This window comes from Idiotropiscis lumnitzeri, chromosome 21, assembly GCF_059441095.1.
Source record: "Idiotropiscis lumnitzeri isolate Australia: NSW breed Sydney's pygmy pipehorse chromosome 21, RoL_Ilum_1.0, whole genome shotgun sequence".
NCBI lineage: Eukaryota > Metazoa > Chordata > Actinopteri > Syngnathiformes > Syngnathidae > Idiotropiscis > Idiotropiscis lumnitzeri.
The window spans coordinates 10,476,928-10,495,340 of NC_142411.1; the positions used below are offsets into that span (position 1 = coordinate 10,476,928).

General features: G+C 38.9%; 1 protein-coding gene across 4 annotated transcripts in view; it reads left to right on the forward strand.

Moving 5' to 3' along the window:
- The window catches only part of cnih3 (cornichon family AMPA receptor auxiliary protein 3), a 53,580-nt gene that overhangs the window by 24,920 nt on the left and 10,247 nt on the right, over nucleotides 1-18,413 (forward strand). For all 4 annotated transcript variants that reach the window (XR_015840192.1, XR_015840193.1, XM_088286535.1 and 1 more), the window contains exons 3-4: nucleotides 2,673-2,720; nucleotides 17,843-17,954. Coding sequence is in view for 2 of the 4 variants with exons in the window: in XM_088286535.1 (XP_088142661.1) it covers nucleotides 2,673-2,720; nucleotides 17,843-17,954 (160 nt within the window). In the remaining 2 variants the exon portion in view is untranslated. The remainder of the gene's footprint in view (nucleotides 1-2,672; nucleotides 2,721-17,842; nucleotides 17,955-18,413) is intronic.

Here is an 18,413-nt window from a genome sequence, read left to right on the forward strand (position 1 = left end):
TTTGTTTGAATAGTCAAAAAGCACATGAAATCCGACTTTGGGGAGATGGATTGAAACCACATTAGGCAGGTTGTTTCATATCGGATTTGGACAAGATGTGTATCATTCCCAACAGCTCTAAACATACCAATCTGTTTTGACTGTCTGTGACGTCACTCTCCTCCACGCAAGACCCAATGCGCCATAACAGAGATCGCCAATCGAAGTGTGCAGCGGTAAAGATTGGAGCACGTCAAAGAAATTGCAAACAGCTGTCCGAGGACAAAGGAAACGCATTGCCTTAATGGTCTGTTGGGGGATAGTGCCATACGAGCAAAGCTCGATTGTAGAAGTGAATCCATTTATGAAAGCATTCCCTGTGGTGCAGCTATCAAACACTACACCCGAAGGACAATGCCTCCATTCTGACGTTGTTGCTCCAGCAACCTGTCAGATAAGTGAATAATGTGGCCTAATCTGAACAAGGCCAAATCCAATTTGGACACTTGCTCAAAACAATGTGGACAATCAGCCGTAAAAATTGGATTTGAGGAGGAATCTTATTTTAATCAGATATCCCTGCAGTCTGAAGACAGTTTTAATAAAACTTCATTCACAGGTAACTCATGTTTCTGACAGCTGTCAGCAAAGGAGAAGCAGAGATAAATCATTAAATAACCACAAGAACGACTATTCTGACACTGCTAGAAATACTTCATCAACAGAGGCCAAAGTTTTACACCTCCCATTCTTTAGAACTAGCAACACTGGCAGAAGAAACCCAGAATGCGATGCAAAGGGAATTTGTTTAATATTTGATGATGACGTTAAAAGCTTAAGTGAAATAGTGGCCGCTCGAGTCAGCACTTTGGCGAGTGCTGATTTGTGCTTCTGAAGCTTTTTACACGTTATTATACAAGCTGAAAAGCCAACACATTATTAATAGTCACACAATGTTTTTCTCAAGTATTTGTGAGCTTCTTGATGCCACACCACACCGGTTAGTCGTGTGGACTAGCATAGACTTTATGCGAAGTGATGAGCTCTTATTCCGCTTGATGTGAATTCCCCAGAAAGTCAAAAACTTGTAGAACTGTTGGATATGTAAAACATTCCATTTTCACTTCCAGAACACATCTCAGTTCATCAGTTTATTTTTGAGGCAGTCTCCCAAAAATGTACTGCCTGCTTCTACTTTCCCCACTATGACAGGACTAAACCTTACAACTACAGGGTCGGTCCACCGCCTCAGTAATCGTTGCATAGAAAAACGGTCACTTCCTGTAAATTGCCTCATGTTCTGCCCTAGGTGGGAGTTAAAACTCTTCATGAAAAGGGATTCAGCCAGTCTAAGGTTTGGGTCTGTAAGTCCCTCGCCATCAGAGCTAGCATAGTTCCAGGTGGTGATCAGTTCACATGCAGACCAAAGGTCAATGACAACCACAAAGTTTATTAGTGAAGTGCAGCTTGGATTCCACATGCACACACAGGCATATATTATGATTGAACATTGTGTTTTTTTGGTAGACAATCCATGAAAATCCTCACATTTAACCCTCCCAGGTCTCACTGTCACTGCCTGTCAGTATTGAAGTTCCCAGACAGAACACGGGTCCCCAGTAGGAATGCTCTCCAGAACCCCTCCCAAGGACTCCGAAAGAGTCCAAGCCATGTATCCAGTTAAGCCTGAATACATGTAGCAAGGACCTTTTGCTGTCACACACCTGCTCAGGCTCCTTCCCTGCCAGAGAGCTCACGTCCCATGCCTCAAGAGCCAATTTCTGGAGACATGGATCGACCCGCCATTATCTTTGACCCATTTTGTTTTTACCATGGGTGGTCATGGGAAAAGGGACCCACATTACATCTTTGGGCTATGCCAGGTCAGGTCACTTACAGCCAGCATGCAGTTGCCATTGAGTGGTACACATCCAGGTGAGGGAAAGGGACAGAATCTAATCGTCAGGAGGGGTCGTGAGCAGAGCTCTGTCTGGGCCCTCCTTTGTAAGCAGTTGCCCTGAAAATGAAGCCAACATTCTTTCTCCTAAAATTATTGGGACATGAAACCCCTTTACCATAATAACGTTCAAGTAAGAGGTCGTAATTCTAAGTCAGGGGTGGGCAAACTTTTTGATTGGTAGGCCACAATGGGTTCTAAAATTTGACACAGGGGCCGGACCAGGAGCAGGTGGATGGAGTGTTTTGGTAACTTCACCTCATTGGAGAAAAAAAATACATTTAATTTTAAATGAAAGTGAACAAAAGCAATACAACAATATATATAGATATTTTTGAAAAACCGCAGTATTTAGAAAATAAAACCTTAACAAGGTTTATTCATTTCATTTTTTTCAAGATCGGCGGGCCGGATTAAAGCGTTTAACGGGCCGCATGCGGCCCCCAGGCCGTAGTTTGCCCCCGCCTGCTCTAAGTGTTGTTCATAGTTCAGTATTTTTAGAAAGCACAGTAAAGGGTACAATTATCTTAGTAGTGATTAAATATTACCTTCCCGATTACCTTTTAATTCCCTAACAGTTTAAAATGAAAATGAAACACAGCAAAAACATTGAACGTCAACGCTACTCTGTTTCATCAGTAAATAGATAGCATCATAGCAGATAACGCAACAAAGACACAGCGTTCGGTAAATGCACCGAAGTGATCTCATTTATTTTTGTTTTGTCGTTTTCCAGAGGGAGAGACTTCGAAACATCGAGAGGATCTGCAACCTGCTGAGGAAGGTGAGCAGTTTACAGCCATCTGGCTTTGTTACATAATTGTTTTCATCGTTACGCATAATGTCTTGTTTATTTTTTTTAAACTTCCATTATTGTTATTATTTGGAGTCAGTCGTGTCGCTGTTGGATTATTTGGAATTGCACATAGATGCTTCCTGTGTCTTTTTGCCTCATTTTGGACTGAAATTACGGAAATACCGATGGAAAGGTGGTATGCTTTGCAGAGCCACCGTGTGCATAAATGTGTGTGTGCGTGGGTGTGTGCGTGTGGGTGTGAGTGCATGTCTGTTGACAACTTGACAGTTTTGCCTTGAGGATGCAGTTCGAGGAAGAAATGAGGCTTCCTCACAGCTTTAACATGACGTTATTTTCTCGCTCTATCTGTCTGTTATTTCCAATTTGTTATTAATCATTTTACGGTAAATTGAAATTTGTAGAACGTAAAAAAAAACAAACACCTTCATATTTATAGGAGCTAAGGCATGATTGAGTAAATAAAATTGTAACTTGTGAGGACGGTGCAGAGGAAAATCTTAAGCGCAAAATATGGTACAGTGTGTGTAATTACAACTCAGGGTGCAAGAGTGATGGGATATATATACTTCATTCTCACTATTACTGATTTTGATTTATTATGTAATGCATAATTATGCATAAAATAATAAACTGTTAAGGTTATTTTTAAGGAGTACAATGAGACTATATAGATGATTTCTTTGAGCAAATATCCAAAAATACTTGTCAGAATATGAACAAAGGTGGGATTTTAATAATGGTTTCCTGTGGAGTTTGTACTATATACATATTCCTTTCATCTTGTAATTATAGGTAGTAAAATCAAAGTCATCAAAGCATTGCATTGAGCATTGAGTTGAGATGCAGTTGAAATCCTGGTTCTGGTCTTCCTGTGTGGACTTTGCATGTTCTCCCTATACTTGCGTAGGTTTTCTCCAGGTACTCTGGTTTCTTCTCACATTCCCGAAACATTTATTTGTTAACACAGGTTAATTGAGGACTCTACATTGTCCGCAGATGTGAACGTTTGTCTATAAGTGCCATTGGTTGGAATTTAATCCAAGGTTGCCGGTTACTTACCCATATGTTTGAACAAGTCTGGCATTATATTTGTTAATGTACAACATAACAAATGAAATAAAAAAATCTAACTGCAATTTTTTTTCATCCATAATTTAGATTTTATTTTCCCAATATATTTTCTTCATGAATTACAGCTTATGTACACTTACTGATTTATCACCAACAAAAGAGACATTTTCAATGCAGGGGGGACTTCAATGTCTCACATATGCAAAGCTTCCCCAATGCATTAGGTGACTGAAGAGCCCCCAAGTGCCTCTTTTCCTATTCACGCATTAAATGCCGAGTTCACAGAGTGTATTTTCACTCTGTTTTGTGGATGCCTGAGGCAGTGAAACAGGAGGTTCGGCAGCATGCTAACTGTTTTCACCTCTTTTATTCAGAGCTCTTCTTCCCTCTCGTGAACTATTCAGTTCACTCCAACTGGCGCAGTCACAGCACGGTGGTCCTGATTGATTTGGGTAAACGCTTTGGCTAATGGTTTTTTTCATGCTGGCATGCCAAAAGTTGCGTTTAAAAACAAGGAGGAATTAGAACGTCATATTTTTTTGGACTCACAGTAGTCAGTGGAGTTCTCTTGGATTTTTTTTTTGTAAAGCAGCAGGGGTGTAGATGACAACGCCACAAGGAGAAGTGTTGGGCTCTTTTGGTACAAACATGTAAGTTATTCATTAAGATGTTCAGACTTGTGGCTTGGAGCAATGAGCCAGCGCGTTGTCACAGCAACTGAACGAGGGTACTCATTAAAACTTGTATTTTTGGTTTATTTGCATTTTGGCACTTTTCTTCTCTAGTTGAATGTATTTCCTGGTTGTTAAATAATCAAACTAATGACTTTCAAAAATAAGTAATGGGCGATGGGTTGCCCTGATTAAATGTTCTCAATGCCTTCAATTTTTTGTTGGTATTCTGATAACTTCAACTTTTCTCTCGCCTCTGCATATCAGATTATAAAGCGTTCAATCTCACATATCCGACTCCCCTTGCTTTGGAATGTGGCTAGCAAATGATCCTCTTTTGAGGAGACAGAGATGGGAGCTTCAAAGGTGGTTTAAATGTTGTAAGAGCAATAACTGTGAACAATGGTGACTGAAGAGATTGTAAAGATTCACTTGAGAACTACGAGGAGCTGTTTTATCAGAACTTGATGACATTTTTAATTCACAGGGAAACACTCTTATCCCAGTGGTTCAAGATAAAGACTCATTCTCATATAGATTTGTGGAACAAATTACGATTAGTGTTCATTTCAGGGCTAGGAAACTGGTGACCCCGCACTCAATCAGTGAGGCCCCTAAATAGATGGGTGTTAGAATCACGTTCAATATGTATTGATTGAAGTCACCAAGATCAAAAAGCTGGACAAGCACAACCAGGGGGAAAGACATAATCACTTCAGAAACAGCTTCAGTGCTGATGTTCCAAACACCCTTTGGCTGTTCAGATGCTGCTGACCCTCAGAATCAATCAGTCCACACAGACATGGCGGTTTTGACTGCTTGAAGGTTGAAGTCTGCGGGGATGCTTTCTGTCTGAACAAAGGCCCCCTGGGTGCTTCGTTGTGAGGATGAAATAACTAATTAAGGAAAGTGAGTTATTTAAAGGATAATTCAATTGATTTAATCTGACCTTGAACTAAAATAACTGGTTTTAAATACAATGAGTCTGACTAAAACCAGACCCAAAGAAATGTTTTTTGTTCTGAACCACAAGATCACTGTAACCTTCATTCAAAATTTTAAATGCCACAACCTCATTACACTAGTGTACTGGAAGTACACTGTGCAATTGGGTTGTCTCAGATGAAATGCATATCAGCGATGTATCTCAAATCGGTGGAGGTACGTATCAGTGAGACAGGAGCAAAGATGAAAGATGTAATCGGCTTGCAACAAAAGATGGGCTGGGACAGGTATCAAGCAGTGTGTCATGTGAGACTTTCTCTGCCTCTGTCTCTGATGTATATAGCATATGGCTGATCTGGGTAAGGATATTTATAAGCTTGCAGCTTCAGCCCTAAGCCTTTTGGCCAGCTGTAGGATATATATATATATACATATAACAGGAGGGCCAAACCAGAAACCTTTGCTCATGCTAATAAAACCATTTGTTAGTTTTTTGTTTTGTTTTCTTATCCCGATGGTATCAACAATTCTACACTTCACAGGAGTGAGTTAATTTGGCCAACTTTAATTCATCCACCTGTGGTCTGCCTGCAGTTGCTTATAAATGTACAGTTTCTGCTTCTGCCATGTCAAAGCATCACTATTCACTCCCACAACGGCGCAAACCGTCTGTTTTTTACTGTGAAGAAAGAATACTGTTCCTATTCTCACGTCTGACCATGCTATGTGCTTGACTTACGCTGGGCATGAATGTAGAGTCCATATTGTGAAAAATATCAGTCCAGGATCTATTAATTTTATGAAATCTGGGAGGAGTATATGCAAATTGTTTATGTATTTTATACTGCTCCATAAAAGCAGGTCTTAACCGGCACCACTGTGTGTCCATAACTGTGGTAATTGTGGAAGCGTGAGGTAGAGACAAAATGAGCGGTGACCAGGAAAACATTTATTTCTAAACATTTTTGAAATGCCAGAAAGAAAAATGACAAATTGCCTATTCTGCAATGCAATTATGAAATATGGATATTTGCTTGGAGTCAGTCACAAGAGGGAGTCATGCCATATCACCTATGAAAAAACTGCATTTTCTTGCATCGGCATGGGTCATTTTAGCTCAATTTGACAATCAGAGTCTAAGAGAGCTGTTTCGTCAAACCATGGCAATTAGCCATATTATGCATATACAGTTGCATATATAGTTGGACATGCATGTCTATGGCTCTCAACTCACCAGATATTTTACAACCCAGATGGGAGTTGAATACACAATGTCTGGCTTAGGATTCCAGTAGCCTACTAGGGCATTGAACGCCTTCTTTTCTACTTTGAAGCCGCAGACTTGGGCAGCTGTTCAATCAAAATCTGCTGTTATCAACAAAACTGTGTTACTGCAAAGCGATCTAACGGTGCATATGTCGTGAAAACATTTGAATGAATTATAATGATGATGTTTGAAATTTGCTATTGGCTGACAATCAGTCCAAGGTGTACTCTGCCTCTAACCCAAAGTTAGCTAAGAAAGAAAAATAAAATACTGTATTACATTTGCAAGGCCAAGGGATGAACGATCAAATAAAACATATGGACATAATCACACGTAGGACAAACTATATTTCCATGAAGAGCAACAAAAGCAATCCACAGTGTTGCTGATAAAAGCTGTGCAGTATGATCCCTCATGTGGGAACGGTGTAAATCAGTCAGTCCGAATAATGAGCTTATGTGCAAACCACAGCACTACGTTGGTCCCACGCAGTGTTAGGCAGGAAGTCTTCAGATGTGGAGAACGCTGTAGAGGAATGGTGTCAGGAGCAGAGAAACGGAAGAGAAAGCACCAGGCAGCAAAGAGGATAATAATAACAGAGGCGAAATGGGGGAAGGAAACCCCATCTTTGAGTAGAAAATAGCAGCCACTAGGGGATATGTAAGAAATTAATATTAATAGTGCCATAACTCGGTTGGAATCAGCATACATTTACAGGATTGTCACCATTGTATTGTCTGTAATGTCATTATAATTTTATTCTACACTGCAGACAAGTTATGAAATCCAAGAGGTTATAATAATAATATATCTAAGAATTGTAGTCAGAGGTAGGCAATTTACTATTCCTGTCGTTCATCAGTCCGCCGTTTTATTCAAGCTGGACCAAACTGTTATGGTCAGTTGATCAGTCTGTCATGCCACACTTGCATTGTCACTTCCTTCAGTAAATTTCATAGGTTCTCCGATCTGTCTTTCGTGTGTCCAACAGCCCCTGTCCCCACTCCAAAACAAACATGTCATAGTCCAACAAATGAAAAATTGAATGTGATTAAAATGGCAAATTGAGTGCACTATATATATCATTCTATCTATCTATCTATCTATCTATCTATATATAGATATATATATCTATATATATATATATATATATCTATATATATATATATATATATATATATATATATATATATATATATATATAGATAGATAGATATATATTAGGGCTGTCAAAAATTAAAGCATTAACTCAGGTGATTAATCCCAAAAATTTTAACTCAGTTAAATGTTTTAACTCAGTTTGATTTACTTAAAAAAAATTTGCATACTTTGCAAATATTGTGCCATATTAGCTGTCTTTAGCACGTCTCAGAACAAAACACGGTTTCCACTGGGCCTTGCAAACCAACACTGCTGGAGTGTGGCGCTTGTGGGCAGTTTTGAGAAATGTTTCTATAATAAATGTCTGTTAAGATGTCTCCATTTAGATCGTATTCAAGAATCCAAGGAAGCTATTAGAACAGTCTTTGAATTAAATATACTTCATATTTGGTGATTTTGCATCAATTCCAAGATATTATTCAAGTAAATATATGTTATAAGCTTTGCAAAAAATAGTAGTTGAAAAATGTGATTAATCACAATTAATCATGGAATTTTTTGTGATTAATTAGTTAATTATAATATATATAATACAAAATATATGTGCGTGCGTGCGTGCGTGCTTGCGTGAGTGGTATATGATGTCAAAGTGAAGATCTCTCTGCAATCTAATCCCAGCCAATCTGATTTGAGAGTCATGTGATGAGTAATAGTGGTGGGTTGGGGGTGAAGAGTTTCTCCTGAGATTTCAATGATGCTCTTTGATGTTTCACTACAAAGGTTCTTGACACCGCCTCTCTCTCATTCATTTTTGCTGTGTCCGTCATGCATCAAATCCATCTCTACACCTCGCAGTCTGTTCCTCATGCTCTCTTTGTCTTCTCTCTTCCATCTGCATCCAAACACACAGACACGCACCTATACACACACACAAAAACACCCCCATTATGTATCTGTATTGGCTATAGAATCAGCAGCAGCTGGGCTTGACGTTGCTTTAATCAGTGTGAAGTAGATTGTCTGAGATGGTGCCACTGAGGACCTGTCCTGCATACTTTGATAAAGTTTGCCAAGACACATTGAAGGATAGCTATACAGATGGTAGATTTATTTTTCTGGGAGACAGTGAGATAGAGAGAGAGAAATTCCTTCCAAATAAAATCTACCAACAGGGCTACAAATATAATCCAAAAGATGTCGCGCCGCTGGGCTACCGAAGTTTCTTGCTCAGTTGGAAATCTCACCCGGTCTTATAACTCTCATATATATATATATATGTGTGTGTGTGTGTGTAAATGTGGGTCGGATTATAGATTTTGAGTGATGGATTGGACATTTTTCAGATTGAGAATTTGAAAAGGGAATTTTGAACTGACTGTGAACATTAATTTCTTTCCCTTTGTCAACACTGCCATTGCATTCTTTGGTTATAATGTGTCATTGTCAATGGCCGTCTTGATGGGCAGTGAAGTAGTGTATAATAGACCCATGATGACCACATCATTCATAGTGACTAAATCACATTGACACTATCACACTAATTCTCCTTGAGGGCTGACTGTGGACTAACGCTGGTGTTACAGTAATATAATATAGCAGTGTGGTCCTCCCAGGCTATCGATGGCAGAGCAACAAATTGCGTGTGAAAGTCATCTTAACCCAGCACATGTCAGTAAATAAACAGGATACAAATACCAACAAACGGTGTAAAATTGAATATCCTCCTTCAATGTCAATAAAGGCCTAATTACCGGATGTTTTGAAAGATTATCTTGATTTATTATCCTGTGATGTGGAGTGTGATAAAAGTGTCTCCATACATACCGGTACACTTGATTGTGAGTCGTGTGGGGTAGCTTATATTTTGAAATTGGTTAAAGATACGGTTCTATATGGATATGGTTATATATGTCCCCATGTTGTATCTGTGTCAGGTGTCAGCCATAACATGACAGAATCAGGACTCAGGAGTCAGGGGATGAAAAAATAACCAGTTTGCTGTCACGCGTCTACTATACGTTTCCAAAATTACAGCATTAGGTATCATGTATAACCTTAAAAGTTAAAAGTGTTAGGAACAACTAATCTGTCATCTTTCTGGAATGGGAGAATCTGACGTTTGGCTTTTGATCAAATAGTATCAGGAAAACACATTTCTAGTTGCTGGAATTATACCATTGGCCCAAACATACATAGTGCACACTACAATTTCAATAATGAATCTAATGTCTCTCTGCAAGTGTACCCTAAACCCAAGCAGCATATGCTCTTGTATTGGCTCTCATTAGATTGCGCACGACTATCTGAAAAAGTGCCCTGGAAGTGGCCGTGCAACGCAGCTCATTGTCGCTTTACGGTAGGAATGAGTACAGCTCTTGGCTGTTGTTTCTCTGAAAGCAGGTGGCGAGAAGCCAAACACTGACATGACCTAAAAAACACATTCCCGTAAAATAGAAGGTTTGCATGGAAAGGTAACTGTTATTTCAGTAATCAATTAATTTCCATGTGGTCCAGAGCAGTTGCCTGAAAAGTCAAATTTGAAAAGCTCTCTCATCCTTTTGTGTCAGCTGTGAGTGTGCACGCGCCAAGGCGGGTGGCCTCGCTAATTGGAGTTGGAGAGGATGAGGCGAAGATGAGGCAACCCCGTGAGCAACAGAATGAAACGTGGGCAGGCGTTCTCATTTGCCATGTTGCAGTAGGATGCCTCTGAGGTTTCAGTGAGCACTAGGGTAATGAAAGGCAACACTTAGGGCCTGATTTACCGAGATCCCAAATAACAGGTGCTCTAAATCTACGATTGGCAGCAAAGTGTTGCCTTTATTTATTTTATTATATACAAGCATATACCGTCTCTATAATTAAGATGCAAGAGCTCATTCGTGCCGCAGGCAAGAGCTCGATGTTGTACGTATACCCGTAAAGCGAATCATGATGTAATGTCATCCATATTCAGTGGATGTACTGTACCTGTTCTGGAGCTCCAAATCCGAGAAGCTGCTGCGGGTTAAAGAGAGGGTGGATGTGTCAGTCATCGTCTGTTACAGAAATATAAACAGGAAGAGATGGTGATGAAGCGCAGGAAACATGGACAAGGGTGATTTTGCAGTTTTGTTTTTTTCCCTTCACTATAGGATGTTATACTTTTGGGCCTTTTGACTAATGCTTACTGTCAAACAGATCTGCTCCTTTTTGTCAAGAGAAATTGAGGGGGAGTGGGGGTGAATTTAATAAATCAAATTTGTTTCATAACGTGAGACTGGAGTGTTGTTTCCATGGGGTGTCCCAAAACCAACCGAAAACGGAAATCTTTCAAAATACGGAATAGTCCAAGCGAATGTGAATCGTCTTTAAGTATATATGTGATTTTATGGCAATAAAACAGAAAATTACTCTATGTGTTATTCCATTAAATATTATGAATTGCCAGTGGGAAATAAATCTTGAAATGTTCAGATATTTACCAGGAATTACGCCACTTTGCCCGATTGCCCGTGCAACTTTTAAAAGAGAAATCACACAAATGTGTGTACAAAGATGAACTCTACATGTTTTCAGTTGGGACCTGGATACTAGTCTTTAAATATTAAACATTTGTCTGCATACAACTACTTCAATCCAGTAAGTGTACATTTTCAAAACATTCATATACGTACATTACATGCCCACATATTCCCATATGTGGATGATGCTTATGATCTTGCACTGATTCATCACTAGTATCAGCTCGAAAGAAAAGTAACCAACTTGCAGCATCTCAGCATAAGCCCGGCAAATTTATCTTGCAGCATCAGCTTCAGACTCGAATGCTTTGAACACTGGCAAATGCCCGCACTCTCACCTCATCCAGATTAGCATCTCACGCGACTAATTATTTCCGCCAATATGTTACTGTTCAACCTCCATTAAAAAGTATGTACATTTGACTCAATCATTTTCATATGTAAAGTACATATTTGTTCCAGCACATGTTAACATACAATATATATATATATATATATATATATATATATATATATATAGCAAAACAAAAAAAGTTCTAAAGTTAAATAAAAACAAAAAATAAATAAATTCAAGTCTTTATTCACGTTTTCTTTAGCACAGTGTATTACTCAAAATATATTCATTTCAGTCCCGTCTACAAAAAAAAAATGGATTGATATCCAAGTAAAGTGGAATATCATATCTAAGTATTTATTTTCAAATTGCTAGGTAGTTTTGCAGAATTAGTGCAACTCAGCATATTGTTCCACACTGGTTCCATTTAAAATACACAAAACTTTTACACATCAATTCAAATCGCTTTTGTGGATGGTTGCCGCACCACACGAGCGCACCGTGCCAAGCATGGATCGATTTAAAAAAAAAATCGAATCGAATCAATAACGATACATTAATAATCATACTGTTGAAGTGAAACTTCTCTGACAATGTCATTCATTACTTGGAGGCATCATTACCATTGTTAAGGCATATTATTATAAGAAAGTGCAGGTACGTAAGAATACATTATATCACTCTATATTTTCACCGTTTCCAGACAAAGTTAATATTTAGCCATAAAGGCGCTCACAAAGTTAATTGTCTAATTTTCCGCTTAAGATGATTCATTTAGAGTGATACAAAAATATCAGCTTGACACCAGCCCAGGATGTGTTTTAGCATTAAACAGCACATTTATGGCTCTGTGAATTACTTTGTGTTCCAAAGTTCAGTGATGCTGCCTATCATGAGATATGTCCCAGGAGTAAAATAACATTTCAGATTACCACATGAATGAAGCATCGTCAGTGATACGGAAGAACAGCTTCGTGGTGGATCAGATGGATGCTAGGATAGCCTCGGGGTACTGTAACACTGCGGCGAGGGACACAGAACTCCATTCCCAGATGGACACAGTCCCAGATGGGCACCTCTGTCAACACACTCACTCACTCATTCATCGTCAAGCAATTAAATTCAATGTGTATGCTTCAGTACGCTTTAACGCTCACAATCAGATCTCCTGCAGTGAACTTGTTTGCTTAGTGTGTTTCACTTGTATTCAGTATGATTTCTATTCATAGTTTACAAAACTCTAGTAGTAGAGAAGGGCTTTAAGGACAGGTATGGACTTGGCAGGAGTTTGGTCATGGTCGAATGCATCACATGCAGTTTGCTTGTGTTACTTGTTGGATGATGAGAGACAAACACAGCTGTTCATGCAGATACGCCACACAAATGCTCAAACATGAATACATTTCATGGCTGGAGCCAAGGACACAAAAGAGACTTTGCATTTAGGGCTATTTGTTGTTTGTCCTTTTAAAATATTCATAAGGTATTATCGGTTGCTTTGACGCGTAACGTGGTGTGGCATAGTCAAAATAAAACCCAAAGAAGTGTTCAAAATACAGAAACATCTGGATTGGAATTGTTCATTTGTTACCATTTATGGGTGTCCTTGATCATGGAATTTATGACGGAAGGCATTGCACCTCAGTTTTAATAGTCTTTTTTTTTCTTTTTCCTCAGTTCAGTAAATTAATTTCTGTGACAGGAATATCATCAAATGGGGGCCGTGAAAATGTGTTGATTTTCTGGAGCTGATTTTTCAAGTCGAGAAAATCGCATGACGGCCGCCCCCGCAACTGTCGATGATTACATTTAGGCGCATAACGGCCGCCATCCAAACCACGCCCACTCCCAAGAATCAAAGAATAATCCCGGGCCAAATTTTGGTTCCAGTCTGTGCCTGGCTCTGAAAATAAATATTGGAAGCTCCCAAAACAATCAGCGATGTTCAAACTGGAGCATGACTGTTCATGGTTGTTGTGACCTTTGCTTCACCACATGATTTTTACACAGTTGTTGCTGCAAGTGGCTTGCTTAGAATAGCAAACAAATCAGCACAAAAAAAAAGTGATGAGACTTACAACTTTCCATCACGACCTGTTCTTCTGGGTGATTCAGCTCAAAATGATCATCCAATATTTACTGTCTGTACCAAAGACCACCAGTGTTATGACCCCTGAGGACCCAGCTACAATCTCAAATTGTGTTTGTTCCATTTCCTTTCATGTAAGATAGATAGATCTGACATTCCCCAAATGTTGGCTCCTAACTTTGTGAATAAAATTAAAAAATATGAAGCAATGCATTCAACCCCTCTGCTACCCAGGCCAACCCACAAACAGCAAAAATTCTGGTATAATTTTAAGCCATTGAAATTCATTGGGGGAAAAAAATGCTTTTTCAACCCCCCAAAAATCCCCCCAAAATTTTAATAATCCTCCCATCGACAATTTGCAAAACGGGGTTCCCTGAAAATTAAAACAAACTCGTGCCGACCAGCCAGTATGCAGGTGTCTACGGTGTAGAAAAAATAAATGCAAAACTACTTTATTATTTAGAAGAGGTGGGCACGTCAGTGAATTTTGCTGGTCTGTCATCATCAGTCATTATTTCAAGCCGAACCAAACTATAATCATTAGTTAGTCAGTTTATATCCTCAAATTTCCCCATTGTGGGACTAATAAATACATCTTATCGTATCTTATTTGAGGGCTCATAGTGAAAGGGGAAAAAAAGTGACGGCTTGGTTTTTATGGCATATAGTTTCTTTTTTTGTATACTCAAGTCATAGGCTCACTCAGCCTGGGTGAGGCTACAAAATTTCAATTTGTGGCTTTCAAGGCGAGGATAGTCTGCTGCTCTTAAATGGACTGCTACCAGCCACTAGGTGTTGGTGATTCAAACACGGTGGGTACAGGGGGGGGCGGGGACGGGGACGGGGGGGTGGCTGAAGCATTGTGTGCTTGTTTTTTAATGAGCTTTTTGTTCATACGGGAGTGGACAAGTTTTTTTGCACTCATCCATGCATATTGTATTACTGGGTGGGAGGATGGGGGGGAATAATGGATAAATTTAGGTTTAGCCTTAATAGCATTTTCTTTCGTCTCCTGCTGATGGAGAGCTTTTCTAAGGAAATGTGTCCATGTGCTTTTCTAAAGGTATGCAGCCATTTGAATAATGCATCCTGAACACAACCACTTAATGGCAGCGGAGATTTTGAAAGTCAAAGTGTATTAATAGACACACTTAATGAATAAATACATGAATAAATATTAGTGTTTTAGCCATGAAGGAAGACTTTTTTACTGTCTGATGCTTTTTAGACAACTTTTTGTACGTCTAACAATGCACTTTGCATTCAAGATTCTTTATGAAACAATAAGACAGAAATTTAACTACCAATATTGGATCCAGTCAATGCACAGATTATGGTGAAACTCACTTGCATTCTTTTTCCTGCTCTCGTATTCTACGTAATATATTTGCATGGTCACTTGTTGCTTGTCGTAATTTGTGAGCCCAATGCTTTCCAATTCACCAGCCAATGGGAAAATGGTCAACCTAAGCGCGTAGGATAGTTCTAGAAAACAGCACTCTAATTGTCTGAGACACATTCATTCATGCATATTTACTTTGTTATTGGAGCACCACTCTGTGTAAAAAGTAAAGCCAATAGGAAACAAAGGTAAACAGCTCTCACTTGTGGATCTGGTGAGGGAGCGATCCTCTATAAACAAAATTTATTTCAGGCCACAGCCTTTATGGACCATAATAACATATGGACAACTGAATGATTTTTGTCATTGCACTTAACATTTTGTAAATCTTCCGCAAAGATATGAATGTGAATGTGAGGGTGAAACTGCAAAATGTCATTCCTTTGAATCTTAATTGTGTTCCATGTTACTGTTGGTAGTGGCATAGAATTCTGTAAGGAACTACACCAGGCATCACCAAATGGCGGACCGCGGTCCGGATCCGGACCCATGGCCAATCTATGATGATTTTTCTTCAGGGCACATTCGCAAACGTTGGCGCTGCAATTCTAGTAAATACGGAAAATGCGTCGCTGATTTGAGCCAATCAAATCTTTTGTTTACGATCCACTGCCAATTGCGCAGCAGACCGTAAGAGAGTGCTGCTGACAGTATGCCTTGCTAAAAAGTTAGCGAGGTCGATGCGTCTTGTTTTAAATGAATGGACGGAGAAATTTTGTTTCGTTCTGGCTGCAGCCAATTCAAAACCAGTGTGCATCATATGCTCCGAAACCGTCGCAACATTGCGAAGCGCCACTACGAAACAAAGCACCGCCCTTTTGTGCACAGTTATCCGCTGACGTTTGAGGTGAGCGCATGCAAAAACATCGAACTTCGAGTGCAGTGCAACAGATTTTTACATTTTCGTTTACATCCCAGCGAATATTCAGTAAAACTATCATGGATTTTGGGGAAACATAAAAAAAACGTTCAAGTGATGGGGAAGTTGTGAAGGAGTGCTTAAATGTGGTTGCACAAACATTATTTAAAGGAAAACACAAATCCCAGATGTGTGAAATAATCTACCAAATCCCAATGGCCCTGACTCCGTTCCAACCCAGATTTAAGTCACTGGCAGGGCAGTCACAAACTCATTTTTCTCATTAAGAGAAGTTAAAAAAATATTCAAAAGAAAAAGTGGTGTCAAAGCTCATTTTGAATTAGTTTTTCATGAGGACAGCCATTTTTATTGATTGTGTACTGAACATGTTGACCTGGTTTACTTGGATAATTAGGCTTTCCGTTTTTTTTAGGCTGATAACTCTTTGATTTAAAAAAAAAAGGTAAAAGATGTTAACTCAATGCTTAGCACTTGATATATTTCTGCAGGAGATATTTTACTGTTTTTTTCTGGAAGTGGCACCCTTAAATTCCTGGAGCCACATTTTCTTGAATGTGAAATAAACGTCTTATATTTGTTTGACTGGCAAAGGTGTTTAATGGGAACATTGCTAAATATTTCTTATATAAGTGTGGTCTGTTGAAAATGACTAAATATTGAAACGATATAAAAATGTGAACATAGGCTAGACATTTTGGGAAGTTGGACTTTGGTTCGGACCTTTTAATTGGAAGAAACTTTTGTCGTGGACCTCTGTGACTTTTAATTGAATACCTCTGAACTACACCATTTCTGTTTATAACACTGTAGTGTATTCATATGTTTTTACAACCAGAGGTAACCTTTGAAGATTTTTTTTTTTTTTATATGACTGAATTAAGTGAAGCTTAACCAGTGGTCACCAACACTGAAAGCGACCCGAAGCACAACTAGTCATGTGGAGGACTACTTTTGTGACCTGAGTAATTATAATTCATATGAATAAAAGTATGCGTCACTGTGTAGCATGTGGTTGGCACATCTACAGGAGGAGCCCGGGCCCTCCTGTGTCGAGTTAACATGTTGTCCCAGCGCTTGGGTTGTTTTTTTTTTTTTTTTCTTGTACTCCGCTGCCCTTCCTCATTGCTCATAGTGAATGTGAGCGTGAGTCATTGTTCGTCTACGTGTCCCATGATTGGTTGGTGACCAAAGGCTTATGATGCTCAACAACCTGAAGTTTTACTGGTGAAGCTTCAGCGCCACACACTTGAGTGTTATGATGGCCTTTCAAGTCTCAAGTCTTATAGCTCAAACAACATGGCAATAAACTGGGGACCCCAAAAAAAGTTATTGACAGGCAAAAATTTGACAATTGCTCCAATGTAATGCTAAAAAAAAAGTTTCACCTGGGAGTGTTTTTAATTTAAATTATCTTGCTTCCTTAGACCTATACATTAGGATTGTTTGACAAAAACCAACAACCCCTAAGTTTTATTGATTGTTCCTTTTTATTGCATGCATGAATATAGTTCATGCAATGAAATTCATTCAGTTTGACAATAAGGAACATAACTTTGACTTTTAAATTCTGTGCTTGGAGACTAGAACAGTTGTAGATGTTTCAAAAATACACTATTTTAAATTATTATTTATAAAAAAGTAAAAATGCCTCACCGAACTTGTTTAGTTTGTTTTCAGCCATAATGTCAACCGTGCACGTCTCAAACTGACCCATACTGCACAATATAGTGTCATGTGTTGTATAACAGATTTACTGATTTGGAGCAAGAGCTCTGTGACTCATTCTCCTTTTCTTCTCATCTTTCTCTGTCCGTCTTATCTTTTAGTTGGTGCTACCAGAGTACTCGATCCATGTGCTCTTCTGTATCATGTTCCTGTGTGCCCAAGAATGGCTGACTGTGGGCCTCAACATCCCCTTGCTCTTCTACAACACATGGAGGTGAATACAATCGGCACAAATCTTGTCCCTTTTGAATATGGGGGTGTTGGTGTCGCTCATTTTAAACAACTGACTGAACTATAGTTTAAGATAAGGGGCGCGTAGACTTAGATTTGGTTGATTTACAAACCAGAATTTAGCATCAACATCAATTTTTGACATTTCATTTATTTTTTTGGGTTGCCACTAAAATTTACTTTTTTAACTGTTCAGGCAGTTTAATTTCAATATCATTTTCAAACAAATTAAAGCAGAAGTTATCAAGTCTAATATGAGTCTGTTAAAAACCATAAAACCCGTTTTGCGTTAAAAAGGAATGAGAAAGGGTAGCAAACTTTGTGTGGCTTTTATAGCACAGTCCGACCCCACATAAATTCAGGCATTCACAGATTAGCATATTCACAGATTCAACATATTTTTTTTTTTTTCCCTTATCCCTGCAATTTTTTGTGGGAAAC